Raw genomic sequence first — 27,605 nt, 5'->3', positions numbered from 1 at the left:
CTTCCTTCTAAGGACAGTGGCACATCACGAGGTGTGAGCGGGCCTTACAGATGGAATCTAACAATTTTATTGGCCCATTATTCCACAGCTCAAATATAGTGTAACAAAGTAAAGATTTTTTTTTTATCTAGTGAAAAGTATAATATGAAACATTTTAAATAACAAAATAAATCCATAAAAAAATGCTGTGTACCATTTTGATTTGCAGGGTATAAATAATTTGGAATACTGTATATGGAAGATTTCAGGCTGAGGTGAGTTGAGTGTACAGTATTATATCACACTTTTCCAGATTGGACGTCCTTTAGAGCTGGACACTGATGGTATTTGGTGCATCCTTCCATCTTCATTCCCAGAGAATTATGTGATAAAAACAAATAATCCCAAGAAAGCTAAAGTGACAATATCCTATCCTGGAGCAATACTTAATGTCATGGTGAAGGACCATTATACAAACCATCAGTACCATGACCTTGTGGACCCAGACAACTTGGAGTACTCTGTGCGGTCTGAGAACTCCATTTTCTTTGAGGTTAGTGAATCTCTTCATCGATCATTCAGAACTGATGCTGTAGTTGGTTTGTATTGTAGTGTATTTGCCATCATTCATGACCTTGTGCATACCCTGGATTGAGATCTCAAGTCTAACCTTCAACATTATTGGTTGAAACTAATTGACTGATTAATCACACTCTACTGTCATAACCAAGTCTCTAAAAATAGACCTTTAAATGTAGTAGTCACCAGTTCAGGATAAAAGCAGCGAGTCTTAACGTCGGACTAGCTATTTTGTACAGCAACCCTCGTTTGGTTTGGCCATGATCTCTCATTTCTAGATCAAACCTCAGACCCAATTACATTCCTATTTGTGCACAACACCCTACTTATCTCCATTTCCCATCAGGAGCTAAGTACACCCCTTCCCTTCACACCATTTCAATTAGTTTTTCACTGTAATCACTCACTCCTCAGAGCCAGTATCAGCGAATGATGTTGCCTTGGTTGTTGTCATGTTGCAAAAACCATTTCTCTTACTTAATGACTTAGGTTGAGGTTGTACAACAAGTTGATATGTAAGAATAACTTAACCCAACACCAGTTTTACAACCACCTCTGATTTCACACAACTATTAGTAAATATAATAAGTTTTTTGTAGAGATTAAGGAGATAAATGCTATCTTATTTCTTTTTTATGTTTTAAATGATTTTTACACATTTCTTTAATTTACTTTTTAAAATTAAAATTTGATTTTGGAGAGAGGAAAAATTGCATTGATTCCTGAAAAATAATGAAGTAAATATCCTCACAAATAGTTACCATCATGTAAACATGCTGTGCCTGAGGAACATTGTGTGCCTAGGCCATTGATGATAGCAGGCAACATGAGCCAACCTGAAAATTAATCTTCCTTACTCAATTACATTCTATAAATTCCACCAAAATATATTTGGAAATTAGGTAGCAACCATTTCCTTGATCCTGAGTGAATTGTTCTATTGCTTGTTTAATTTACTGTACTGTACTTTATTGCTATAAACTGGTAATTGAAATATGTTCTTCTTTATTTACTCTATGCTGTCATTATGCCAACCGTATGTAAATATATAAGCCTTTATAACCAAATTACCAATAAAACTATGGCTTTTTGACAGGTGGATGGCCCATATCAGGCTATGATACTCCCAGCATCTAAGGAAGAAGGTAAAAAACTGAAGAAGCGCTATGCAGTATTCAACTTTGATGGCTCGTTAGCTGAACTTAAAGGGTTTGAGGTGAAGCGCCGTGGAGAACTACAGCTGATCAAGATCTTCCAGTCATCTGTATTTGAAGCTTTCCTGAAGGGAGACACTCTGGAAACCTGTTATGCCAGTGTTGCTAAGGTAAGAGTCAGGATTCCAAACTAATCTTAATAAATTTACTTATATGAAGACAAAAGTGATTATACAGTAAGTTTTTTAAGTCACAACACAATATTCTTCGGAGATTTAAGCTTCGTGAGATCCAATTTATTGTGTATTGTATATTTATGTACAGTATCTTTGTGAGGAAAGAATTGTATGGTTTAAATCTTAGTAATGCTTTAATATTATGTGTGTGGTGGAGTGCATAATTCATATTTGTAAAGTACTGTATTTGTTGCTCATTCAACTGTAAGTACAGTGAGTTCTGCTATAACGCGTGTTTTGACAATGCGAATTTGCTCTAACGCGATTTATGAATTACGAACGATATTTGTATAACGCGAACGCTTGTTTGCTATAACGCGATTTTTGCTTACTATTTCTCCAATTTTGTGGTACAGTGGGGTATGCTATAACGAATCTAATTGGTTCTAGAACCTTGTTCGTTATAGCATTCGTTTGTTATATGATTAATCTGTTCCAGGCCCCCAAATACAACCACTTAACACTGAAAAATATAATATAAAATTGTAAAAATTGTAAAAAAGTGCATAAATATGCATCTAAACCCCTGAAATAAAGAATATCATTAATATTTGTAATAATAAAACAATAAATTAGAGAAAAAAAAATTTAATTATGTTCGTTGTAGGAGTTTCGTTCGTTATAGCATTCTCAATTTTATAGGTAAAACCGTTCGTTATAGGAATATTCGTAGTAGGATCCGTTCGTTATAGCATACCCCACTGTATTAACTGTGAATATAGTAAAGAAGAATATCAACAAGAAGCGTTCTGGTGATAGAATTCCCGGTGATGATCGTAAAAGAAAGGATATAACACTTGAAGAGAAGCTCGATTTTATCAACCTCAAAATCACCCTTCTCCCCCATCAAGTAAAGTGTTACATTTACTGTATGATTTCATTATTAGATATGAATGTAACATTTATTTAGACTGTGCTATCCTTTGTGTTAGGCTAACTACTAAATTTTTTCGATTTCGAGTAATCTGCACCTAACCCTATTTTCTCCATAAGCCCTGTTATTTCTATTACGCGATTTTCTATAACACGATATTTTACAAGAACACAATTATCGCGTTATAGCAGAACTACCTGTACAGCCAAAAATTATGTTATCAGGTCATGATTAGATTCAGGTGTGTATTGAGGCAAATTTTCCACTTACAGTACAGAACTTTTCTATATGGCTATCATCCCTTCTATTTTGTGTTTATCTGTCACAGTTGAACTTTCAAGCTTTACTCAATGTTTACTTAAAAAAAAAAGTATTATCTCAAAAATTAATTTAATGCTTGAAAATTTTGAAACTTCAAGATACTTGAGTGAATTATATTAACTTAATTTTATCATTGTACTGTACTGTATTACTCTAATTTTTTCCAACCCAGGTGGCAGATTATTGGTTAGATGTCTTGTACAGTAAAGCTGCCAATATGCCTGAGTCAGAATTGTTTGAATTGATCTCAGAGAATCGATCAATGAGCAAAAAACTTGAAGAATATGGAGCTCAAAAGTCTACCTCCATCTCTACTGCTAAACGACTTGCAGAATTCTTGGGAGACCAGATGGTAAAAGATGCTGGTCTGAGTTGCAGGTTTATTATCTCTAAAAAGCCAGAAGGTGCACCAATTACTGAAAGGTGAGCTGTCTGAAAATTTTAAATTGTCTCAAAGAATGAACTTCTCTGAAAGGTTTTTACCTCTGCAACTGGGTACAATGTCTACATTTCCAAATACAGTATAGTTCATGTGATGTATTCAAAAATTTGAGGCCACTAGAGAACTACCAAGGTTCACACTGGATATTTCTCTGATGAGCTCCACAGGTTTATTACTTTGATAACAAAAGGTCACAATTAAAGTCACGTCAATTTAAGTCTGTATCTCTGTTGAATGTCCTTTAAGTTGTATGATGAGCAAACTACAGCACAATATTATGAACCTTTGGAATGATGTAAAGGGCTTAGCCCATACTTCATTCAATCTTCATTTGACTTTTCAATTTGTTCAAAAACTTAATTAATTTTCATAAAATTCTTTTAACTTGTTGTAAGACTTGGTGTGCCAGTTTCACTCTGTTTAGTGATAAAAAAGTACCAGTAAGTTTAATAAATTGATGAATGAAGAATTAGACATGAATAAAATATTTTGCTGTTTCTTCTGGCAGAGCCATACCACTAGCCATCTTCCAGGCAGAGTCTTCAGTGAAGCATCATTACTTGCGTCGTTGGCTCAAGGATCCATCACTTACTAACTTTGACATCAAGAATGTGCTAGACTGGCAATATTACATAGAGAGATTGTCAGGAACTGTGATGAAGATTATAACCATCCCTGCAGCTCTTCAGGTAACTTCAGCACTGTATAGGATTTTGTCCATTATATAAAAAGGAAGTAAGCAGAAATTCCCTAGACTACACATTAATTTATAATTATTTATATGATCTTGCAGTTTCCTAAATTGCTACAAACTTGACTAAAAATTATTATATCAACTACAGAAAGTAACGTTTGGGTAGCCACATCAAAAGTATTGTACTGTATTATTCATTACCCTGTGTGTGAATTAGTGACCGTTAGTATGATTTCTTTTATCCATATTCATGGGACCTAAAACAATCTTTTAGTCTGAAGTTTTGGCTAGGAGGAGGTTATGATTAGGTTAGGTTTCCTTCAATAAATTTCAAGAAAGTACTGATAATTTTTTTATAATTTAACAATAAAAAGGCATTACGTACTGTACTTTACAATAGATCCCACCCAGTCCTCGGGTTACCTTCTTACACATTGTATTGATGGATTGTAAATAAGTTACACTTAAGATGAAATACTTTTGATCTGTTTCAAAATACAGCATGCCCTTAAAATTCACGGGGGTTACATTATCAAAATGGCCGCAAATAGCCAAATCCGTGAGTAACATTTGCTGACTGGGGGTACACTTTTACTCTTGTGCAAAGAAATGTATACCTATTCCCTTTATGTGTTTGCCCTTAGGACAATTATTTCTTTTACCTGTACAGTATTGTTTACTGTATACTGTATGTGTGTGTAGACACACACGCTCACATACATTACAGGTAAAAGAAATTACTGTCTCTAGAACGAATGGCTCCTTGTCCCAGCCACGAAAATGCCAGCAACTTTAAAATTACCCTTAGACATTCTTGGGTACATCTAGGGTGTCATCCAGGAATAATCAAGGTCCGCGAATTAAAAATCTGTGAGTTGTCAGGGCATGCTGTAATATCTTAAAATTCTCCCAAATTTCACTATATTTTAACTAAACCTCCCATACAAAGAAAATATGATGGAGTCTCACCCCAGGTCAGTGTCCACCAGAAAGCCTTATCCTTACAAGCCCAACAACTGAAAACATCTGAATTGAGTAACTTCTTATACCTAAAAAAATGGCCTATAACGTGTTCTGGTCTACATGTGTGGTCCTGCTTGGCTGACACCCACCTTCACATTCCCTTACTGTAGCACACCAAGGTGGTATGACTGAAAGAGAAGCCGTAAGTCTGCCAAGTACAGTACAGAGAGTATAGGGATTCAGACCACTTTGTGGAAAAATAATTATGATAAATGAAGGGACCAAGTTTGTGTGTATTTGGTCTTGTTTCTAGCCTGCTTAGTCTAATGGTAAAAAGCTTGAATGCATTGAAAAACAAAATGTGTTGATTTTAATATACCATATTTACAGTTTATGATTTTAATATACTGTATACATATTTTTATTATAATCAGGGTGTTGCCAACCCAGTCCCCAGAGTTGCACATCCTGACTGGCTCCACAAGAGAGTACTTGAGAGAAATGATACCTTCAAGCAGCGGCGCATCACAGACATGTTCTCTGCTGCCCCAAAACCCAAGCCTCAGCGAAGAGTACAGACTGTAGAGGAGGATGTAAGATATATTTTATTTAATTATTCCTATTTAAGTGCTCATGTTGCATATATTTATGTAAAGCTTTTATCTGTTACTGACAGATTTCCTTGTCATAGAGATGACAACATAGTATTCAAAGAACCTACTAAAAAAAACACACACACTTGCATGTACGTACACACTGATTGAGGTGAAGACTCCCACACAAGAAGAGTCAGCTTACTCCAGGGGATTAACCTTTTCGCTGCAGTTCCCGCACTTGCCATTTTATTCTGGCAACCGCCAGACGATTTTATTCAGCTTACGGTAACCTCCCGCAGCCAAAAGGTTGATGTGGCCGGTTAGAACTCGGTGGATACCATACATGTATTTACACACACACACACATTAAGTCTAAATTAAATGTAAGTCTGTATATTTTCAGCCACCGGCTGCAACTCTATTAATAAACCGTTTATTATTTATTTATTTCACACATTTTATATACCGGGTAAATACATTATTGCATGCATATATATATATATATAGAGAGAGAGAGAGAGAGAGAGAGAGAGAGAGAGAGAGAGAGAGAGAGAGAGAGAGAGAGAGAGAGAGAGAGAGAGAGAGAGAGAGAGAGAGAGAGAGAGAGAGAGAGAGAGAGAGAGAGAGAGAGAGAGAGAGAGAGAGAGAGAGGGAGAGAGAGAGAGAGAGAGAGAGAGAGGAGAGAGAGAGAGAGAGAGAGAGAGAGAGAGAGAGAGAGAGAGAGAGAGAGAGAGAGAGAGAGAGAGAGAGAGAGAGAGAGAGAGAGAGAGAGAGAGAGAGAGAGAGAGAGAGAGAGAGAGAGAGAGAGAGAGAGAGAGAGAGAGAGAGAGAGAGAGAGAGAGAGAGAGAGAGAGAGAGAGAGAGAGAGAGAGAGGAGAGAGAGAGAGAGAGAGAGAGAGAGAGAGAGAGGAGAGAGAGAGAGAGAGAGAGAGAGAGAGAGAGAGAGAGAGAGAGGAGGAGAGAGAGAGAGAGAGAGAGAGAGAGAGAGAGAGAGAGAGAGAGAGAGAGAGAGAGAGAGAGAGAGAGAGAGAGAGAGAGAGAGAGAGAGAGAGAGAGAGAGAGAGAGAGAGAGAGAGAGAGAGAGAGAGAGAGAGAGAGAGAGAGAGAGAGAGAGAGAGAGAGAGAGAGAGAGAGAGAGAGAGAGAGAGAGAGAGAGAGAGAGAGAGAGAGAGAGAGAGAGAGAGAGAGAGAGAGAGAGAGAGAGAGAGAGAGAGAGAGAGAGAGAGAGAGAGAGAGAGAGAGAGAGAGAGAGAGAGAGAGAGAGAGAGAGAGAGAGAGAGAGAGAGAGAGAGAGAGGAGAGAGAGAGAGAGTCTCTTTATATCTCTTCACCTATTCATTTATATATTGTTTTATTTTATCAGTCAGAGCAAGATCTATTTGCATCGCAAGATACCCCAGATATTGAGGATGTTGTAGCATCACACTCACGCAACACAAAAAGTTCAGGGCCTACAGTGACAAGTACCAAGCGCAAGAGAGTATCAGACTTAGAGGAAGCAAGTAATGACCTGACCAGAAGTTGGAGAGATGTTCTGGGCAATTCACCAAGAATGGGAAACTCTAAGGTAAGTCTTTAAAAATGGCTGTTACCACCATTGAAGCGGTAAGTATGTGACATCTGGATGAGAAGACCCATGCTCGTGGACTCAGTGGTGTTTACTTATCAAAACCTGTCAATACAATGTTAATGGTAACACATTACTCATGACATGTATTACAAGTTAGGTGACAAATACAGCTTTGTGTTGTATACAATGGCACCAGCATTTACTACACACTTATTTGAATATTAATAAGACATATACATAGTATCACACAATACATAACATTTTAGAACAATAAAGCCTCTGTGAGCATAGACTTACATGTGACAGGTCTCTTACTAGTCTGTAGGTGATAGTGCTTACAAGGCGACAGTGATGCTTTACAAAGTTAAGAAAAGTTGAATAGTTGCATGATGATTAAGACACTTCAAAATTCATTCCCTGATCCATTGTCCTGCTCATTATGCAGTTATAACTATACCTCATAAATTTCAGGAAGAAATAGCAGTCTGGATTAAATTTCAAAAAAAGAAATGGGAGTTCCAGCGCTTACAGCGGGAAAATCGATCAAAGAGAGTACGGACTGGGAATTGTCCAACCATTGACAGAGGTGGTGGTCGGGCTGAGTCTGGCAGAGTAGTCAGATCAGGACCCACCACTACTCTGGGTGGATTTCTCCGCAAGACTCAGCGTACTCTCATGGATGTTCCCTGGCAGATTATTCAGGTAACATACTGTAGTTATTAGCTTTATTAATATGATACCATAGTAACATTTAGAATACATAACTGGGAAATACAAGTAGATTTAGTGTTGTGTTTATTTTGTAAAATATGGTACATGATCTAATCCTTTTTTCTTCTTTTTCTGTACAGCTTGCAGAAACAAACACCCCGGGACAGTACAAATTGTGGGCTTTAGTTGGTCATGATCTTCATCTCATCAAATTAATTATCCAACGAATATTTTATGTTAACCAACGAGTGCCTAAACCAGAGATTGAAACAGGTGGAGTGTGGCGTAAGGTGAACAAAACCCTCCCTCGTTCTCACCCTGTCTACAACCTCTATGAATACACAGTTCCAGAAGAAGTGTTTTGTGAACATAGTAATGAGCTCATGGCAGATCTCTCCACTCCTGATATTGAAGGGATTTATGAAACACAGGTGTGTGATGTGGATGTTTATGTTGGGAACACTACTAACTTAAGTAATGTGTGCATTTTTATTTTTAATTAGTATTTATTTTTTTAAAGAGAACACTCATTTGATGCTAGTGACCAGTTCTTTCCATCTGAATAATGACTTTAGATTGTCAGTGAATACAGTACAGTATTTTGATTACAGGTTGACAATCCCTTATCCAAAATCCTTGGGGCCAGAGGCATTTCGGATTTCGGAATTTTTCGATTTTCATAACTTTTTTTTTTTTTTTTATAGCCTACCCGGGCACAAGTCACTGACCACATTGGGGCCTGGGGGGTGAAAACATAATACAAATTATAATAATAATAATAATAATAATAATAATAATAATAATTCATAGGTTTAGGTTGTGTTTCTCACTTTTTATCTTTTTTTCATTCTTGTATATTTCATTATTATTATTGTTATTATTATTATTATTATAAATTTTATTATTATTATTATTTTTATCATTATTATTTTATTTTGGTGTATTTTTTAATTAAAAAATTTATTTACTATGAATAATAAGTATTATTATAATTATTATAATTAGTATTACTATTACATTTTCGCCCCCCCCCAGGCCCCGATGTGGGTCAGTGATCTATGCCTGAGTGGGCTAATCCTTGTTAAAAAAAAAACGCTCCACAAAAATCTTTCGGTTTTCAGAGCTTTTTGGTTTTCGGAATTTCGGATAAAGGGTTGTCAACCTGTATTAGAAATGAATCAGATTTGTCATCTTGTAACTGTTCTGTACTTTAAATGAATTAAAAAGTTACATGATCTATTTATTTAATACATGATATTGGTTGCTTACTTACCAAAAATTATGCTGAATTTGATTTATTGTTCTTTTCTTACAGGTTCCACTTGAATTTAGAGCCATAGCTCAGCTGGGCTGTGTGTGTATGGTGGACAAAACAATCGCTCGATCTGACACTGACACATTTGAATTAGGCCAGCTCAAGTTTAAGACTGTGGCTCAGTTCCAGTACTTAGAAGAGGGCAGCTTGTCCCATGTCTATCTTTATCATCACCGTAGTGGTAACAAAGCTATGTTTAGTATCATTTTCAACCAGAGTAAAAAGGCACACATCTTTGTTCTGGATACAGTGCGCAGTAACCAGATGCCTAATGTTAATAACCTTTATAATTCTGAAAGAAATGCCAAAATTACGAAAGGACATGACGAATCACTGCTTCCAGAATCCAACTATACGTTTGAGATCAAATTTGAAACTGAAGTGAGACAAATTTTCCGACAAATACAGCGACTTTTACAAGGGTATAGAGATGAAAAAAGAGGGCCAACTTTTCTGGCTATTCAGTCCCCACATGACCTGCCTACCTTGACAGCTCTTATGCCTGGTTTAGGAGAATTTCCTCAAGTTCCTGTCCATGTAACTGATGTTGACACATTGTATAATGTTCTTGACTGGCAACGAGTGGGAGCTAGAGCAATGGTACGGCACTTTCTTGGACTAAACCAGTTGTTACAGACCTCAATGGAACAGAGTCGCTATTTTCACTTGCCCGTTGGTAACTTGCCACGTGACACTACTGCATTTGGTGCCGACCTGTTCTATGTAAGGCACCTACAAAAGCATAATGCAGTTATATGGTGTTCCCCAGGACCCAGACCTGACTTAGGTGGTCATGAGCATGATGACAATCGACTGGTTGCTGATTTGGAAGATGCTGCATCTGCTGCCCAAGTTAACAACTCTGGTTGCTACTCAAATGTTTGTGTTGAACTAGATCTGGATGCATTAGCAGTAACTACACTCTTACAGGTAGGAATAATTTCATGGTCAGATGTTATGCATGATAATAAAGCCACTGCATGTAATGACATTGTTTTGTGTTTGTCTCATTGACTGCACTGACAGTGTTTGTGTTAGGTTTGGGGCAAGGACAAACCATCCCCATTATTATTAATCCTTCACATATAATTTCTAAAACTGATTCAGTGAATCAAGTGATTCATATACTGGTGGCTTGATCCAAGAATTCCCAAGACCCCTCACATTTGTGGCTGGGCATTACCATACTCCACATCTCCAGTAAAACCTTAAGTAAATAAAAGGACACTTTAACCCTTTGAGGACAGTGATGGCAGCTTGCCGTCATTACCCACTGAATGGGAGAATATTAAAAAAAAAAAATCATAAAACATTTGAGTCCTACCATTACTCCTGATTTACACCAACAAAGTTCAGGGGTTAGGTGGGAATAAACAAAGAATTATTCCAATCCTGTGTAGGGGCCTTCTGGATGGGCATGTGGTTTGAGGAAGCTACCTCACCACTACCAGCATATTCTACATTTTTGCCACTTAAATTCCCCTTAAGATTCATTAGTCAATCTTTGAAGAAAGTCACCATCTTCACTTATATCACTGTCACTGCATGGGAGGATAATCATTTTCTGCATTATCAAATATAATGGTGTCAGTTTCCTATTGTGTGAGTTGCTGCACATGGGCAGATGTGGTTTGTCTTTTCTAAGGGTGTTGGGTCATTCTGTAGTTAGGGTACTGGCAAGTGACAAGAACAAGTTTATACAGTTGACCTCAAGGGGTAAAGAAACAATGTAACCTCACACCTGACTCCTGGTCAAGAATTTTTACCTGATTAGAGAACCTGTCTTCCCAATGACCTCACCCCAGTGCACTTTAGCTTGATGTTGCCCATTTGTACAATGATTTTTTATTTATTTTTTAATCATTAGTAAATCAATTCTGGATATTCTTCATTGAGATTGATTGAAATATTAAAAGAAATGATTTGACAATTTATGTTCCAGTTAGTTGACTATATCCACTAACCCTTTTACTATGGGGATGCCACTTTTTAATATTTTGTTTAGATAACACCAGACGATTTTACTCAGCTCAGAAGGGGCCTTGTACACAAGAGGATACAGAAGGACTATCTCGGCTTCGAATGTGAATCTAAGAAATATATGGATGGGCCAGATAAATAGGCAAAATAAAAATCTTGCACAATAACACTCAAATTAATGAATACTTATATACCTCAGCATCCATCTTGGTTGCTCGATGGCAAACTTGTCCCCAATTTTGTTGATGTCTAATTCCTTTGTGTGATAAACCTGCATCAGAGCCAGCACCTGTTATCACTTACCTCAATTTCCATCCCCTCCTCTTAATCTGGTGTCAGTGGTGGTAACCCTTGTCATTTGAGGTTATAATTCCTGTCACCTTACATCTACTGCCTCTCACTTAGCGATTCCTTTAAAATGTTGACTTGACACCAACTGATCAAAGGCGGATACTAATGTAGAGATAAATTACCTGCACCTGGCATGGGTCACAAATCCCATTTAAGTATTATACCACTAGCCAGGAATGCGTTTCAAGCTGATCTCTTTCCTCTTCGTCACTGATCAGCTCGTTAGCTGCTTGGGTCTTGATATGAGTTAACATTTGACCTGACGTGAGTCTTATGTGAAAGGGGGATTTGACTGAATTCCCTGAACCCCCCTGGATCTGCCACTGACTTAACTTCTTCAATTAACTATTACAGTTAAATTACCTCACTGGTGCACACAGTGGGAGTCTTATGAAATAAACAACATAATTTGTATAAGACATGTCATTCAGTATGCAAATTTTCTTATTCCTGAATAATTGACAGTACAGTATCACTTATTGTATAATATTTGTTGTACCTACAGGCACACCACATTAATGAAATGGAGGGAACAAGTAGCAGTGTGGCATTTGATGCGCCTCATGCCACTTTACAAGACATGATGGGTGGGGCCGAGTCAGCTCTCACAGCATATGATGAAACTGCCCGCTGTGCTCCAGCATTTAGGATTCTCCGGCAGATGGTCGCTGCTTGGCTTCGTGATGTTTCCATCTACCAAAATGTATTTGCAGACTTTCAGATAATACACTTCTACCGATGGCTACGTGATTCGAACTCACTTTTGTATGATCCCGCACTTCATCGCATTCTTCACACACTCATGCACAAATTGTTCCTTCATCTTGTTGCTGAATTTAAACGTTTGGGTTCTGTCATCGTTTTTGCCAGTTTTAATAAAATAGTTTTGTGCACCAAAAAGAAAAGAGTTGATGATGCCATTGCTTATGTACAGTATGTGGTAAACAGCATTCGTGGCAAAGAACTATTTCATTCTATTGACATATCCTTTAACCAGTGTTGGGAATACCTCTTATGGTTGGACCCTGCAAACCATGGCGGCATAAAGGGAAAACTACCCAAGGATCTTTCACAGACACAAGATGATACCCAAAATGAAAATAAAGACTCTGATGATGAAGAGGAGGAATCAGAAGGGCAAAAGAACACAGATACCAATAATGAAGGAGAAGGAGAGGAGGATGGTTCAGTTATTGAGATGAATTGGAATATGGCAGAGTATCTTCCTGAGTGGTGTGGCTGTCAGAGCAGCTTCAACAATGTAATAGCCTCATACATGAATGCAGTGTATGAGAAATTGCAGGAGGAGAGTGGGCGATTTACTCCCGGTAATACACCCATGAAGCGTAAAGTTTCCAGCCAGGCCAGTCGGAAACCAGATGATTCCCTTCAGGGGTATGTAGAGTTTGCCCAAGATCTTGTATCAGGAGAGTTAGCCCAAAAACTTTACTTCATAACTCAGAAGATTCATAAAAAAGGAACAAGTGGAAGAGAAGAAGAGGATGAGTCAACCAGTCTAATAGTCTCTGATGACTCTCACAATATTCCAGCACTAGAGTTTGTGAAGAATGTCACCAAAGTCTTGTCATTGGACTCAACAGTTACAGAACAGGTATGTTGAAATATATATTTTTCCCTCCCATGTGTTAGAGTTACAACACTACATTCATAAGCACTTTAAAAATATTTTTGTCTAGTATTTTGGGTCTACACCAATGGCATAGTGTGCAAATTATACTTGACCAGTCTAGTTCCAGGTTCAACCATAAAATGGTTTTTCAGGATAAATATTTAATTTTCATGCAGGTTAAAACCTTATTTTTACTGTGTTTTTTCTTATAACTATGGCATAATTTTGTCAGGTTTATAAGTTACGCCGAGACCTTCTCAAGCTGCTGAACATTGGAGAATTTTCCCCAGAGGCTCAGTGGAAAGATCCCTGTGTCTCCTATGTCCTGCCTGAGGTTATCTGTCGTGCTTGTAACCACTGCCGCAACATTGACCTGTGCAAGGACACTTATCAGGCTGTGGAGAATGGAGTGTGAGTATGAAAGATAAACCTTAGAGCTAGGTCAGCCAGCCTGGAAAGAAGCTGCTTATGTAATATAGGATTTTTTTTTTTTGTACAATATCTATGTACAGTATTACTGTATTTTTTGGTACGGGGAGTGTAAAACTCAGGAGGAAGGTGCATGGATGACGCGAGGTGGGGAAGTTTGGGGTCTGCTTGAAACTCGTGAATTGTGGAATTTGAGCTACGTGAACTTACGAGGCCACTGTATAAGTTAAAATAAATATATACCAGTTTATATAAAAAAAAAATTCAAAAAGATTACATTTACCCAAGTTGGTTAAGAAAACTAAAGTGTAGAGGTTGGTTGGGGTAGGAGTGGTGGAGATGAAGCTGCAGAGTTGCCTTCCTCATTGTAGCAGTTAATGTCTTTGGATATTAACTGGTTAACTGTAGAACTGTGTTATCTGTTTGGATCACACTCACTGAAGATGGCAGGTAGTCCAAGCACTCAGATGATGTCAACAGATTGTTCACCAGCTTCAAAATGCCTGAAAACATAAGATTTATCCATTAGATTAATATTGTACCAGAGGCACTATTATCACTTGCTGGGCATTTTCCACTCACAGGGTTTTGGTAAGTTTTCTTGCTGTAAACAAACATGATTAAACCAATGTGGTAGCAATATGTAAACTTTAAGTTGAGTAGGGGACATGGCAGAGGAATTCAGTGCTGAAGTAGTTCGGTGTTCTAAGGTTACCCGAAATACTGTCTTTTACTGCTGTCACTATCCCCCTCCCACTAATTCATCAATGTGAAGCAAGGAATACCTGGGGATTTTTTTTTTTTATGAAAAAAAATTTAAAATATGTGCATTAAGGAATACAGTATCACTTGTTTTTGCATTTTTTCTAATTATGCAGCCAAAGGGTGACCTGTGCCTAAGTGGGCTAATCCCCGTAAAAAAAAAGTTATAGTTATGGCTTAGTCAAGTTTGTTATAATTTTATCATGGAAATTTACATAACTAGATATTTATAGACGTGTGTGGCTGTGTCCAATATGCAAGACAAGTTATGCATCTGATGAAATACAGCATCAGCTGATAGCCCTTATTCACACCAACTCCATGGCACAAGTTCTTCAGGATCTTCAGTGTGATCGCTGCTCACAGGTCAGTTTATGGTTGGTAAAGTTTGTGAAAGATAAGCCTTATATAGTAAATAGTGTTAATTGTTACAAAGCATGACACCTTTTTCTGCATCAATTCCATTTTAACTAAACACATTTGATTTATCATTTTATTAAATTAGGTGAAGCAGCCCAACATGACCTTGTACTGTACTTGTGGAGGACGCTACAAGACTCTCCTAAACCAAGCTGATTTTAGCCACAAGCTCAGAGTCTTCAGTAAAATTGCCAGCATTTACAACATGCCATATCTAAAGGAGACCATAGAATGGATGATCTCAAACAATACTTGGATATCTACATAGTTTAAAGCAAATTTTTCAGAGCACTTCAGTTGGAAAATACAAACATAAAATAGATAAATTACAAATGCAAATTTTTTTTAATTTTATTCTAATTTTTGTATACAAATTTTACACATGATAAAAAAATATAATGACTATCTATTTTACTCCTTTTTATTTTTCCAAAAGTGAGTTTAAGCTTCCGGTACTTACTAGACATTACACACTTATGCCAGATGCTATTCATTACCTCAAATCTTTATTTTAATTTGACCAATATTAATTTCAAAAGCTACTGTATTTTAAAGCATTAGTAATATTTTATTGATAGAGATAATCAAAGTACAGTATTGGGATATTTATTCAATCAGGCAATAATTATTTATGAACTTCTGGCAAATGTCACAACAGACTTTAAGTCTGAGTCTAGAACATCAACAAATCCATTTCACTCACTTTTAGAGAACTCTCAACTTTTAAATAGACTGTATTTATTTATTTTTACTTTTTGTCTAAACTACAGTATGCATGAAATGATATTTGTTGTTATTTTTGTTATTTGACGTACCATTGTTGTCTGTGCTGAAAAATGCATAGTATGTGGCGGGACACATGCTATGAGTGTGTGATGTTCCATTGTGCCTGAAGAATTGTTACGATCTGTACCACACAGCACCTTCAGGTATAATCCTCCTCCTACCCCACCTCACCCTCTCCAGTTCCTAATGCTTGCAGCCTCACAAGAAGACGTAAGTGTTATTTTTTCAATTCATTGATTTACTGTATATACATTTGTGTGAGTTTGTTGTGGTTTATTTGGGGTGTATACTGTATTTTGGTTTCACATGATTTTATAAAGGGTTAATGTCATTGTGGTTTATATAATAATCATAGGTTTTATGATTTCATATGCAGTGGGGGAGGCTACCCCAAAAAGCAGTCTCTTCCCCCCAAAATTTTTACTACGCATTATAATACAATTTGGTAATAGTCATAGCATATCTATGAAAATGCTGTATTGAAAACAAAATATGCTTTTTGCTCAGTTTTGCATTTTTTTTTTGCAAATTACGGCAAAACTATCGGTCATTTCCAAAAACCTAACTTCACCATTGGAAACTTTGTAATTTTCTGGATCTAGTGGCATATCTTGCATTGTTTGGGTCCAAGCTTTGTTCCATGGTGATCACACATCCTTGTTATTGTGTAGCTCAACGATTATCAGTCAGTATCGGTGTTACTTTTTTTTTACCTTACAGTGAGAGGACATCACTAACATTCACACTGTACTCTGTTTTTGTGACCGTGAAGTGAGCAGTGTAACTTTGAAAATGTCTGGGAAGGCCAAAGCACCCAGGAAAACTGTCTCTCTGGAGGTGAAGCTTAACATTGTGAAGCTGTGTGGGAGTCAGAGTGACATCTCCACTCCACTTTCAAGAGTCCCCTTATCTATCCTCAAAGGGGACATGTGATGACAACCAGGCTTGTTCTTAATGATGTGGTGAGTGTTGTTTAATTGTGTTGTAGGTACAGTATAAGGGTAGGAATTTTATTTTTGGTGATACTGTACATGTGGGTGTCAGCTGGGAATGTATCCCATTGAACCCCATGTTATATTGATCCCGATTTACAATATTTCAACCTGTGATGGGCGTTTCAGGAATGTAACCCCATCGTAAAGAGGTGGATACCTGTATGTGATAAGATGTCTTTAAGGCTGGGAGGAGAGTTGAACCTTAATACTATAGTACTGTACAGGGTACTTTAGTATCACAAAATGTCTCGGCAACCATTCAGGAGCTCTAACACTGTTATAGTTGAGCATTCCATACATGTCAAACATATTACTGAAAGGACACATTGATATTACAGGTAGGTACCAGTAGTAAAACAAAACTTTCATCACACTGCATTCTAAGAAAAACTTTATTGAAGTGTTACAGGTAAGTATAAATGTGACTTCCTCTAGAGGTTATTATAAAAGTGTCATATGAAAGTTTTCCTTCCAACATCTCTTATAAACAATATCATTTTAAGATTTTTACAACAAATCATTCTGAAATATCTATAAAGAAAGAACAAATGAAAAGATCTTACAAATACAAGGGAATTTTTTATATTGTTAATACAGTGTGTACAGGTATTTAAAATACTAATGAAGATTAAATTCACTTAAATTGATTTCAACTTACTAACTAAACAAAATATTATCGTAATTCTCAAACCTTTTATAAAAATACAATATGAAAAAGGCATAAACTGCAAAAGGTATCAGCACAAAGTGTTTAGGTAAAAATTAGGGTTACATCATAAGAGCACCAAAAAACAATGTTAACAAATAAAATTTAATAAATTAATGTAAACAGGTAAATTGCCCAAAGAACATGCACAAAATAAGACATTATTATGAATATTCACCAACACGAGACAGTAGATGCACTGAACACCCCCCAAGGCCAGGTGCTGTAAAAGGGCTATCACACTGGACAAAATTTCCACATTCCCCAGGAGAAAACAGCCTGAAAACCGAGATCCAAGGAAAATGGAAAGAACGGGAATTCTCAGGCAAGTTTTGACTGCATTTTGGGTTCAATTGAGGTTTTATAATATGTATAATTGACAGACATTGATCATATTAAAACAAATAATAAATGTTGAGGAGATTATGAAATCCTTGATATCTAATATTAAGAATTGGATGTCTAGGAGAACTCTTAAGCTGAATGACGGCAAAAGAGAGATTATCGTCATCCAAGGAAAAGGCGGGGGGAGACGGCACAGATGATCTTGGCTCTTTAAACTTTAGGGAAGTGCAACTCAGTCCTGTCGATTCTGTTCTTAATTTTGGAGAGTACTTTGACTCAAAACTGAATTTTATAGAATACATATATGAATTAGAGTATATAAATTCAGTAGTTGAGAGTTGTAACTTACATATTCAAAATCTATATGCTGTTAAAACAATTTTTAGATAAACAATGTCTTGTGACACTATTACATTCACTTGTCTCAGGTTGACTTGTAACTCTATATGGATCTGCCTACTTAATTATTTACTGAAGAAAGTTCAAACAGTGTTGAACATGGTTGCCAGGCTTATTTTTGCTCTCCCACCAAAGGCTCCCACTACCCCATTCTGTCTAATGAATTATAAGACACTAATGTTTGGTGAACCTAAGTATTTAGCCAACCTACTAATTCCAGTGACTACACATTCTGAAATGACTTTGCGTAGTAGTGATGATTCTTCAAGTCTTGAGGAGCTCAGGGCAGTACGGGACTGTTCTTTTGCTACCCAATCCTTTTCCTATACAGCACCCAGATTGTACAATTGGTTGCCTGCATCCATGAAGCAGCTGACTTCTGTGGAGGCCTTTAACAAATAACTTAAGACCTTTTTTTTTTTTTTAAGTTATTGATCCTGAACAGAGAACAGTGATGGAGAATTACAGGTTTAGGAAGTTTTAAACTTAAGGGTATATGAATTATAGAAGTCGAACTGTCACTTTTTGTGATCTTTTATTTAGGAAATCCTTGTATCAAGGTAAAGGACCTAGGGATTGGAAATAAGCCGTCACCCCAGTATACAAGAAGGGTAGGAAACGTGAAGCAGAAAGCAAACTCTGAGGGACGCCATCATCCAACACCTGACTGAATACAGTCTTATCAACGCATCACAACACGGTGTCACGGAAAGAAAATCTTGCCTGACAAACTTATATCACGCTCCTTGAAATAATAACAAAATATGGACCAAGGCTCACCAGTGGATGTGTTGTACATGCACGATTAGCCTCTAAGATCCAGGCACATGGCATCACAGGCAAGATTTTTACGTTAATTAACAACTGGCTCAAAGGCAGGCAATAAAGTGTACCACAAGGCTCTATCCTTGGATCCACCCTGTTTGTGATCCACATATGAACGACATACAGTAGATGAAAATATATCGAGCCACATTGTCAAGTTTGCAGATGACAAGAAGATATTTGGAAAGGTAGCAAATCAAGATGACGTTGCAATGTCGCAAAAAGACCTGAATGAACTATTCAAATGGTCTTGAGCCTGGCAAATGCTCTTTAACATTACAAAAGACAAGACCCAACACATAGGATACAACCCTAAACACAACTATTCTGTGAATAACACTTTCCTGAATACTGTCGATAAGGAGAAAGATCTTGGCGTTGTGATAGATCATTCACTGAAGGCGTAGCAACAAGCAGTGAGGAAAGCAAAACGAGATTCAGTAATTATAAAGTGTACCTGTGAATACAAAGATAGGAAAATGTTCATTCAACTGTAAAAATCTCAAGTACATCCCAGTCTGGATTATTGTATACAGGCATGGAAACCCTGCTAACATCCATAGAAAACGTGCAACACAGAGCGACCAAGATGATTCAGGAACTATGTCATCTCAAATATCCAAGTAGACTGAGGACCTTAGGACTAACAACCCTTCAGACAAGGCACAATTGGGCAGATCTCATTGAAACATTCAAAATCCTGGAAGGATTGGAAACCCTGAACCCGGGACTTTTCTTTGTTGCGTGACCAACAACTTAGCAGGACATACCTAAAAACTCACCAAGTTGATCATGCAGAATGAATATAAGGAAATACATTTTCACACAGAGGGTGGTAGACCTATGGAACAGTCTACCAGCCCATGCTGTGGAATCAAGTACAGTACAGGGCTTCAAAATAGCCCTTGACAAAATTATCAAGAACGATGGAGGGATCCTACACACCACTGGCCTCCTTCCCTTGGCATGGCCACCTCTAGTGGGTGGCCAGTAGGTAAATAAGAGAGGAGATCCAGGTTAGCAGTGTGTAAAGCTGACAAAAACAAATAGAAAGGAAAGCTTCTTAGATGAATGGATAAACCTAAAGGTGGAAATTATGAAATGCCCAAAGAAACTTTACCCGGCTCTAGATGGTAATAAAGGCATTAACCACAGAACACCAGAGAATAGTGGGGGATGAGTTTCCCTATAAGAAATTCAGCTGCCAGTTTACTCGAGTCTTTTATAGTTTGCAATTTTATGATCAAATTTTTATGCAAAAGTAGGGTCAAACTATATACACAGTATTTTTGAGGAGTTAAAATTCTTGCATTTTGTGGATCATTTATGGTGAACGATAGCTACCTAGTTCATGCTCACAGTAGGCTAACCTTACCAGTAGGCTCCTTTATCCTGGGCTTGCCTACATTACCCTTAGATTCATTTGTTATGTTGCTACATGAAGAACAGTACCTCATTCACGGTATATACCACTTTGAATCTACAAATACCTGATATAAATGAAGAGTTACAGATAATTTTCTTTTCATTTGCATCTGTTAACATTACTGGCAGTATTGTTGCAAAGTTAGACTCATCATTATAGCCACATTCCCCTAACCCTCTCCCTACAATGAGAAGCTGTGAAGTGTTATGGTTATTTTACAGCTCATAATTTCAGGTAGATATACTATAGGTAGCTTTCTTAATTTTTTACTCAGTTACATGCACTCACACAATCTTACATACAGAATGTGCAAAAAATAATAATAATTATACAGTAAACCCTCAATAACTCGGCACACATGGGGCTCTGGCCTTGCTGAGTTATCCAAATTCAGACTTATTGAGGCACTTTCCCCTCCTACAAAAATACAATAATCTTTTTTTTACCCACATATGTGTACATGTAATTACTAAACGTAAAAAAAGTGACATTTTCCAATACTGCAGGTGAAGAATGAAGCATCATAGTAGGTGACACAGATTTGGCAATTCGTGGCCATTTTGAGAACCTAACCCCAGCGAATTTGGGGGGTCTCTGTATATATTATTTAATTTTATTCCTCATAGGAGTTGGTAACTGGTGGGAATTCAGTTTCAGAGTTAGTAACAATGTTCATAGTGTCAGCTGTTGTGGTGGTGGTCGAACCTTGTATGAGATCAATTTATACATGAGTATATACGATAATCTTCCTAGAATATTATAGCACATAACAGTCTTACACAGTAATTGGTCATAGGATGATTAATGCACCACAAGGGTTAACCCTCTTGCACACGAGATAAGTTAAGTTTTCCAGTTCCAAGATCACATCTCTGAGGCCCCCGGGGCAGACGAGACAGCGCATGGTACAGGTAGATATTTTTCACACTAAAAAGAAGTTATTTCAGAGAGTTGGTTAAGCACTGTAATCCAAGAGTTGAGGCAGCCCGCACGGAGGTATGAAAATTTAAATGGACACGACTCGTACTCACGTTCTCACTGCTAAGATAATACTGCGCATTTATTGTTCCGGTCTTCTCTTCCTATGGGCCTTCAGAGTTCCCAATTAGTTTATTTGATAGAACTAACTTGCCTCCATGATGCATCAAAATTTGATGCAATTCTGTTGAAAACGTAATTTTTGGCCAATTTTTTAAAGTTTGGTGACTCAATTTGCGCCACCGTGAAGTTGGTCTTATCATGAATATGACACGAATCGCGTCATTATGTGCGAGAGGATTAAGAATGTACAATATTATACAGTACAATATTGAACTAAATACTGTACTGTAACAGTGAACAATATTCATGAATGTACTGTACAGTGTATATTATTAAATGATATCCTAAGTAACCAGTGGTGGGCACGGTTCCGCTAACCGCTAATTAGCGAAACTAACTCTAGTTAGCAGATTAGCGTTTTCGCTAACTTTGGAAACCATTAGCGGACCAATTAGCTTCCGCTAACTTTAAGTCCGCTAACAAAATTTATACATGTTTGTTCCTGTCTGTTGTAAGCGTGTGACGCCGTGACGCGTGTCTCCAACAGCCAGTCAGACACTCTTGGCTGACTGCGTGTTAGTACGTGTAAAGTTTAGAGTTTTCTGTTTATTTACATGGCTAAGACCAACAATATTATATATATAAATGCACTGGTATAATGTGTATGTGGTTGGTATTGCATATTTACATGAATAATGAATAAGGCCGATAGGTTGTATGAGAATGCAAATTAATTATTTGTGAAATTGTGTAGTGTACACCTTGATAAGTTGATCATCATCTGATCTTGGCAAGATGCTATTTGCTACCTATGCTATACAGTACTACAGTTTTTGGATTCATTTTATACTTTCTGTCTTTTTGTACAGTAAATAAAGATTATAAAGTGTATGTTGAAACTTGAATGTAAACTAATGTTAATTTCATTTGTTCATTTAATTATTTGTGTACACCTTGATCATCATCTGATCTTGGCATGCTATACCTTTTTGGAAAGCTCTGTGTCTAAGCCACAAGACAACATATGAAAATTTCAGCTCTAGGTCTGTTTTTAAGGGTTTTAGAGCCCCAAAAAATAAACAAAGCTAAATTCATATAATAAAAGTTAGCGGTTAGCATTAGCTTCCGCTAATTTTTTTTAGCTGTTTAGCGTTAGTGAAGTTAACTTTTTAGTTAGCGGTTAGCGAAGCTAACTTTTCGTTTAGCTGTGCCCACCACTGTAAGTAAGTAACTAATAAGTACATAGATATGGTGCAGTACAGTACATCACTTTCACCTATACAGGTATAACAGTTAAATTAAGTGAAGCTTACTGTATTATCTTTAATCTAATCTTCTTTCCACAAATTATTATACAGTACATTACAGTATATAATTTTTTGTCTAATTTTCATCACTTCCTTCACAAATGTTCCCAAAAGATTGTGATGACATGAAAAGTAAAATAAATTATCATATTTACATTACTCGCTGAAAGATACAAGAATTACTGTACAATATTCATACATCTGAAACTTGTAAGTCATTATAATTCATATAAATATCTTTTTATTTATCTATATTATACATTCTATTCTCCTTTTTTACTACAGTGAGAGGGAGATAAACAAGTTATCAAGAATTAACCATAACCTGCATAAGTGAGGACACAGACTACTGTAGGTGTGCAGTGAGAAGCCCAGGCTATGGGCATGGGAGAAAAATTCATTCAGTGGGTCAGCTAGTCAGGATGGGAGTTCATACAGCTGACTAACAAAGGTATCAGTACTTCTTATATGGAGGGTTTTAAATAGTCAAGATTACTTAATTATTCTGTACACTTATGTGGTGCATCATTTAAATTATTTATGTCATATATTTCAAATCAAAAGATATTTAAAGTATAGGGTATACTGTAAGCATATACTGACAGGCCTCTCCATCATGCTGTAATCATAATTCATAGTGAAGTATTCACTAATTGCAACTAAATGACTGAATATGATTATCAATTGGTAGGGGAAAAGAAATGATATTTCCCTCTTCCCTAAAGTTAAGTCTTTTCCCAGTCTTGTGCTCATGTACTGTAAATACATTACTCAAATTCACTGATAAAAAATAATTGCAGTTTTCCATATACAGGTAATAAAAGAAAGCTTCTATTATGCAAGTACTTTCACTAATCAGCAAGTATTTGCAAGAAATCCAGATCTTTTGTTGCGACACCCATGACTGCCAAATATTTTTATAGCCAGCTGCCCTTCAGTAGCCAGCTCAAGTCTCAAGTATATTCACTCATTAAGTCACCAGTCTAGCTTCCAAGGACCCTGGGACAGTATTAGGAGTTGGAACTAATTTAAAGGAATAATAAACTCCTTATAGCAACTACAGTATAACCCTAAAATGGGTATTTGTAAAACAAAAATTTTCCTACACAGACCATAGAAGGCAGAGGTAGGCAAGCAGTGTCATTACACATCTTCTGAGTGAGCCACACAAGTATCCTAGGCTTCAAAGTTGCCCGGTTCACTCACAGCCACACCTCACATTGAACTGGTGGTGTAACTAGCCACTAACACTGTCTGCAGGTAAGTGATTATCTCAGAACCTCTCAAGTTCACTGATTGACATTCACAAAATGGGTTAGATTGCATCAAATTCACTTATAATTCTAACAAAATTAACATTCACTTAAAATTCTAACAAAATTAACAAAGAATTTTTTTTTTCCAAAAAAACATTCATAAAACCTTTCTAAAAGAAATAGCCCCCCCCCCCCTTTTCTTCTCATACAGTCTCTCCCCGACTTATGACGGGGTTCCGTACCGACGACCAGGTCGTAAGTCGAAAATGCGAAAATAATACATAGAAATTCTAAAATGGGTTCTTTTTCTTCTCAGCACCACGAGAACTCTCACTTTTACGCTTGCCAGCCATTTTAAAGAGAATTACAAACGAAAATGTTGTCAGTACACAGCGCAATCACTAACTTCGGTACTAGAAAATACGTAATTTGAAAAATATTTTATACGACTGCGGCGGTCATATGTCCGGGTCGTCATAAGTCAAGTAGGTCGTAAGTCGAGGAGTACCTGTAAATTGGATAAGAACCATTCATTGAGCCATGTCATAGCACCTCTTAAAAATGCAAGTCATTAAAATATGTGCTACCATTGCCTTCCCAATTTTATTACTATGAAAGCAATAAGACTAGTAAGTACAGTATAACCATTTCCCCCCTGGTCCTCACTTTGTACATTGTGAACAAGGAAACTATTCTGCTGGATTGTGGGGTAGGAGTAGGGTAAGAAGTTCTCAATATTATCCTTGTTCCCAATAATAATGTGTTTAAAAGTAGGACTAATTTCTCATTTGGAGTGCTTTGTCACATTAGCAATTGAGACTTGCTACCATGTCCTCCAATTTGTTGTTAACTTTACAGACTCGAGCCGTACAGTGAAGGGTAGCTGACCCATAAATGAAGGATTGATCCTGAAATCCCATTATTTGGTTGATCACTGAGCTAAGCAGTTCAGAAATCCTTCTTCCCATAGTTTAATGTGGGAGTTCTCCCAGAAATATTGGGATTAAGACAAAGACCTATATGAGCCACCTAAATTACATGCAAGGAATAACCCTTAGCTTCTAAATACCCTGTGCCCCTTTTGGGGCTAAAGTGGAGGTTCACTAATTGTTTAGATCAGTTCAAGCCACTTCTGTCACAGTTACCTGGGTCCTAGACTGATGGTTCAGTGAGTACCGTATTTTACAGTACAGTATATTTTACGTATGGGCATATAAAATGCCCCCCACATTTTAGCAGGGAGTATTTAGGAAAATACTTTAGTGTGTATTTTCCTCCTGTATCTATATTTTTCTTAAAATCATGTATACAGTACAAGTAAATGTGAGGAATAAATAAAAATACTGTAATACCAATACAGTAAATAAGTTACCAAAAAAATACTCTCTTGCCACACCGGTAAATAAAAGCCAAATGAAAGTTTAACACAGTCGCCATTTGCATGTACTATACAGTAATCCCTTTTTACCATAGTAACGGCGACGCTCCCCCCCACCATCAGCCATCCTCCCGCTCCCCAACTAAGCTAGCTAACTCGTGTGCAAAGAAATGTTTATTCCTTTTATGGGTTTGCCCTTAGGATAATTATTTCTTTTACTTTTTTCACAGTATGTACATAGGGTGGTATGTGTATGTACTGTATGTCAGTAAAATTAAATGAAGAAAGTTACGTATATCCACATGAAAATACGAGTTGAAAAAACAACAGCTTGGCCCAGCAGCCTGGTTATAGAGACGAGTCAAACTTGGCTACAATGCCGCCAGTGATGTTAACATTTGTAAATGTGAAAAGAAAGTTATCTGTAAATCTTCATTTGTATCAAGTATTTGTAGATTGAAACATAAATGTTGCAGGTATGGCATTAATAGATTGTAATGCTAGTAAGAGTTCAGAAATGGTTACTGCTTAGCTACCTTTGAAGAGTTGGGTGCCTGCCGTACAGACGTTATTCATCTCAGGTTATCGTCATCAGTACAGTACAGAGTAGTTATCGATCGACCTTTTATATTTACAATAATTTATTTTTTAATTATTTAAAAATAATAATAATGTACGTATTTAAATAAGCAATACAGTAATATGCTTTTAATTCCGGAGTTGGGTTAAGTAGAATTCAGCCTACAGGAGACAGCAACAGGGGGATACATTAGCTTGCAGGAGACCGCAACTTCACATATTGGACTCGGCTGATTTAAGCAGTTTTTTTAGACAAAAAAAGTGTCTTATATGCTATAAAATACAGTATACCTCTGTATACTGTACATATATTTGAGCCACCTAGGTCCTGGCTCAGCCATGAAAGGAATTTCAGGATCAATCAATCTTACACTTCTGGTTTTACAATGCCTAAGGCATTAAGCTTTAATACAACTATCTTTGATTAGTGGATCCAATTACAAATTATTGCAGGCAAGTAAATTGGCCAATTCGCCATGATATTTTTAGTTCCCGGTACATAAAGGAACTTGTAATTTCATATACCCTGTATTTTTTATAGATAAAGAAAAACAATTGCCCACACCCTTCCTTTAGCATTTTCACTCAGTGAAAAATATATTTCCCATTATACAGTATACATTATACAATTTTATTATGCAACTATTTTGTGGTCTTTTACAGTACAGTATAGTCTGGATTTACGCGGTGTCTTGCCAGAATGAAAATGCTTTAATTACGCGGTAAATTTGGCCATTTACGCGGCGAGCGGCTGGAGAGGTCCAGACCGCCGCGCCATTTTTTACCCACACTGTCCATTCTTGACCATACGCGGGAAGCGGCGTGGTGAGTGGTGCGCATTAGGTCGCTCTTATGTTATCGATGACGTCATATGACGTATCGGACTGTGATTGGGCCACGCATCCTTACCACCCACGCATTCCCTCCGCCGCTAGCTGTGATTGGTCTAATGTAACATGACGTGCCCTGCCACCAGAGGGTAGAAGTCACTGACCTAGCCGGGCCTGTCTCATTGTTCTCAAACTGCGTATACAGTTCTCTCTTGTGCCCGTTATTCCCCTCATAACTCAAAATGGCTTCCGTGGGACCCCCACCACCAGAGATAAACACTGAATTACCTGGACCAAGCCATGATAATGTGAAGGAAATCATCGAGTTGGGGGAGAAAATCAAGCTCATCCTTGACAACGACCCAGACCAGCATCGGTATGAAGTGTCTAATAACCATCTGACGAAAGTTATGGAGCCGTATATCCAGATCTATCTCGACAACATCAATGCTAGTCGTCAACATAGTATTGAGGACTTCCTCGCCCGCAACCACAGCCAGCCCAAGTCAGTGATAGTGACAGTGAGGATATGGACTTTGAGGGGTTTATCTGGGAGGCCCTGCAAACCTCTGCGAGTAGTGAAAGTGATTCTCCGGAGGGCAACTAATCTGCCCTCTGCCTCGGAACCAGCCGCCATCCACGTGTGCTGACCCAGCTTTTCTACTAACGTAAGTGTTAAAAAACCTAATATTATTGATATTTCTCTTAATTATTAATTGTGTGTGCA

General features: G+C 37.3%; 1 protein-coding gene across 1 annotated transcript in view; it reads left to right on the top strand.

The window, feature by feature from the left end:
* The window catches only part of LOC121878021 (DNA polymerase epsilon catalytic subunit A-like), a 30,001-nt gene extending 14,582 nt beyond the window's left edge, over window positions 1–15,419 (top strand). Inside the window, exons 17-29 of the mRNA XM_042383980.1 lie at window positions 293–532; window positions 1,655–1,882; window positions 3,316–3,566; window positions 4,094–4,274; window positions 5,677–5,835; window positions 7,201–7,404; window positions 7,879–8,109; window positions 8,259–8,549; window positions 9,434–10,363; window positions 12,270–13,376; window positions 13,627–13,805; window positions 14,819–14,951; window positions 15,091–15,419. Of these exons, the coding sequence (XP_042239914.1) occupies window positions 293–532; window positions 1,655–1,882; window positions 3,316–3,566; window positions 4,094–4,274; window positions 5,677–5,835; window positions 7,201–7,404; window positions 7,879–8,109; window positions 8,259–8,549; window positions 9,434–10,363; window positions 12,270–13,376; window positions 13,627–13,805; window positions 14,819–14,951; window positions 15,091–15,273 (4,317 nt within the window). The 3' untranslated portion in view covers window positions 15,274–15,419. The remainder of the gene's footprint in view (window positions 1–292; window positions 533–1,654; window positions 1,883–3,315; window positions 3,567–4,093; window positions 4,275–5,676; window positions 5,836–7,200; window positions 7,405–7,878; window positions 8,110–8,258; window positions 8,550–9,433; window positions 10,364–12,269; window positions 13,377–13,626; window positions 13,806–14,818; window positions 14,952–15,090) is intronic.
* Window positions 15,420–27,605: the final 12,186 nt, after the last annotated feature.

Source organism: Homarus americanus, unplaced genomic scaffold (genome assembly GCF_018991925.1).
Source record: "Homarus americanus isolate GMGI-L3 unplaced genomic scaffold, GMGI_Hamer_2.0 scaffold33468, whole genome shotgun sequence".
Taxonomy (NCBI): domain Eukaryota; kingdom Metazoa; phylum Arthropoda; class Malacostraca; order Decapoda; family Nephropidae; genus Homarus; species Homarus americanus.
The sequence above is the reverse complement of the archived record's forward strand: the minus strand, read 5'-3'. Positions and strand labels throughout refer to the sequence as shown.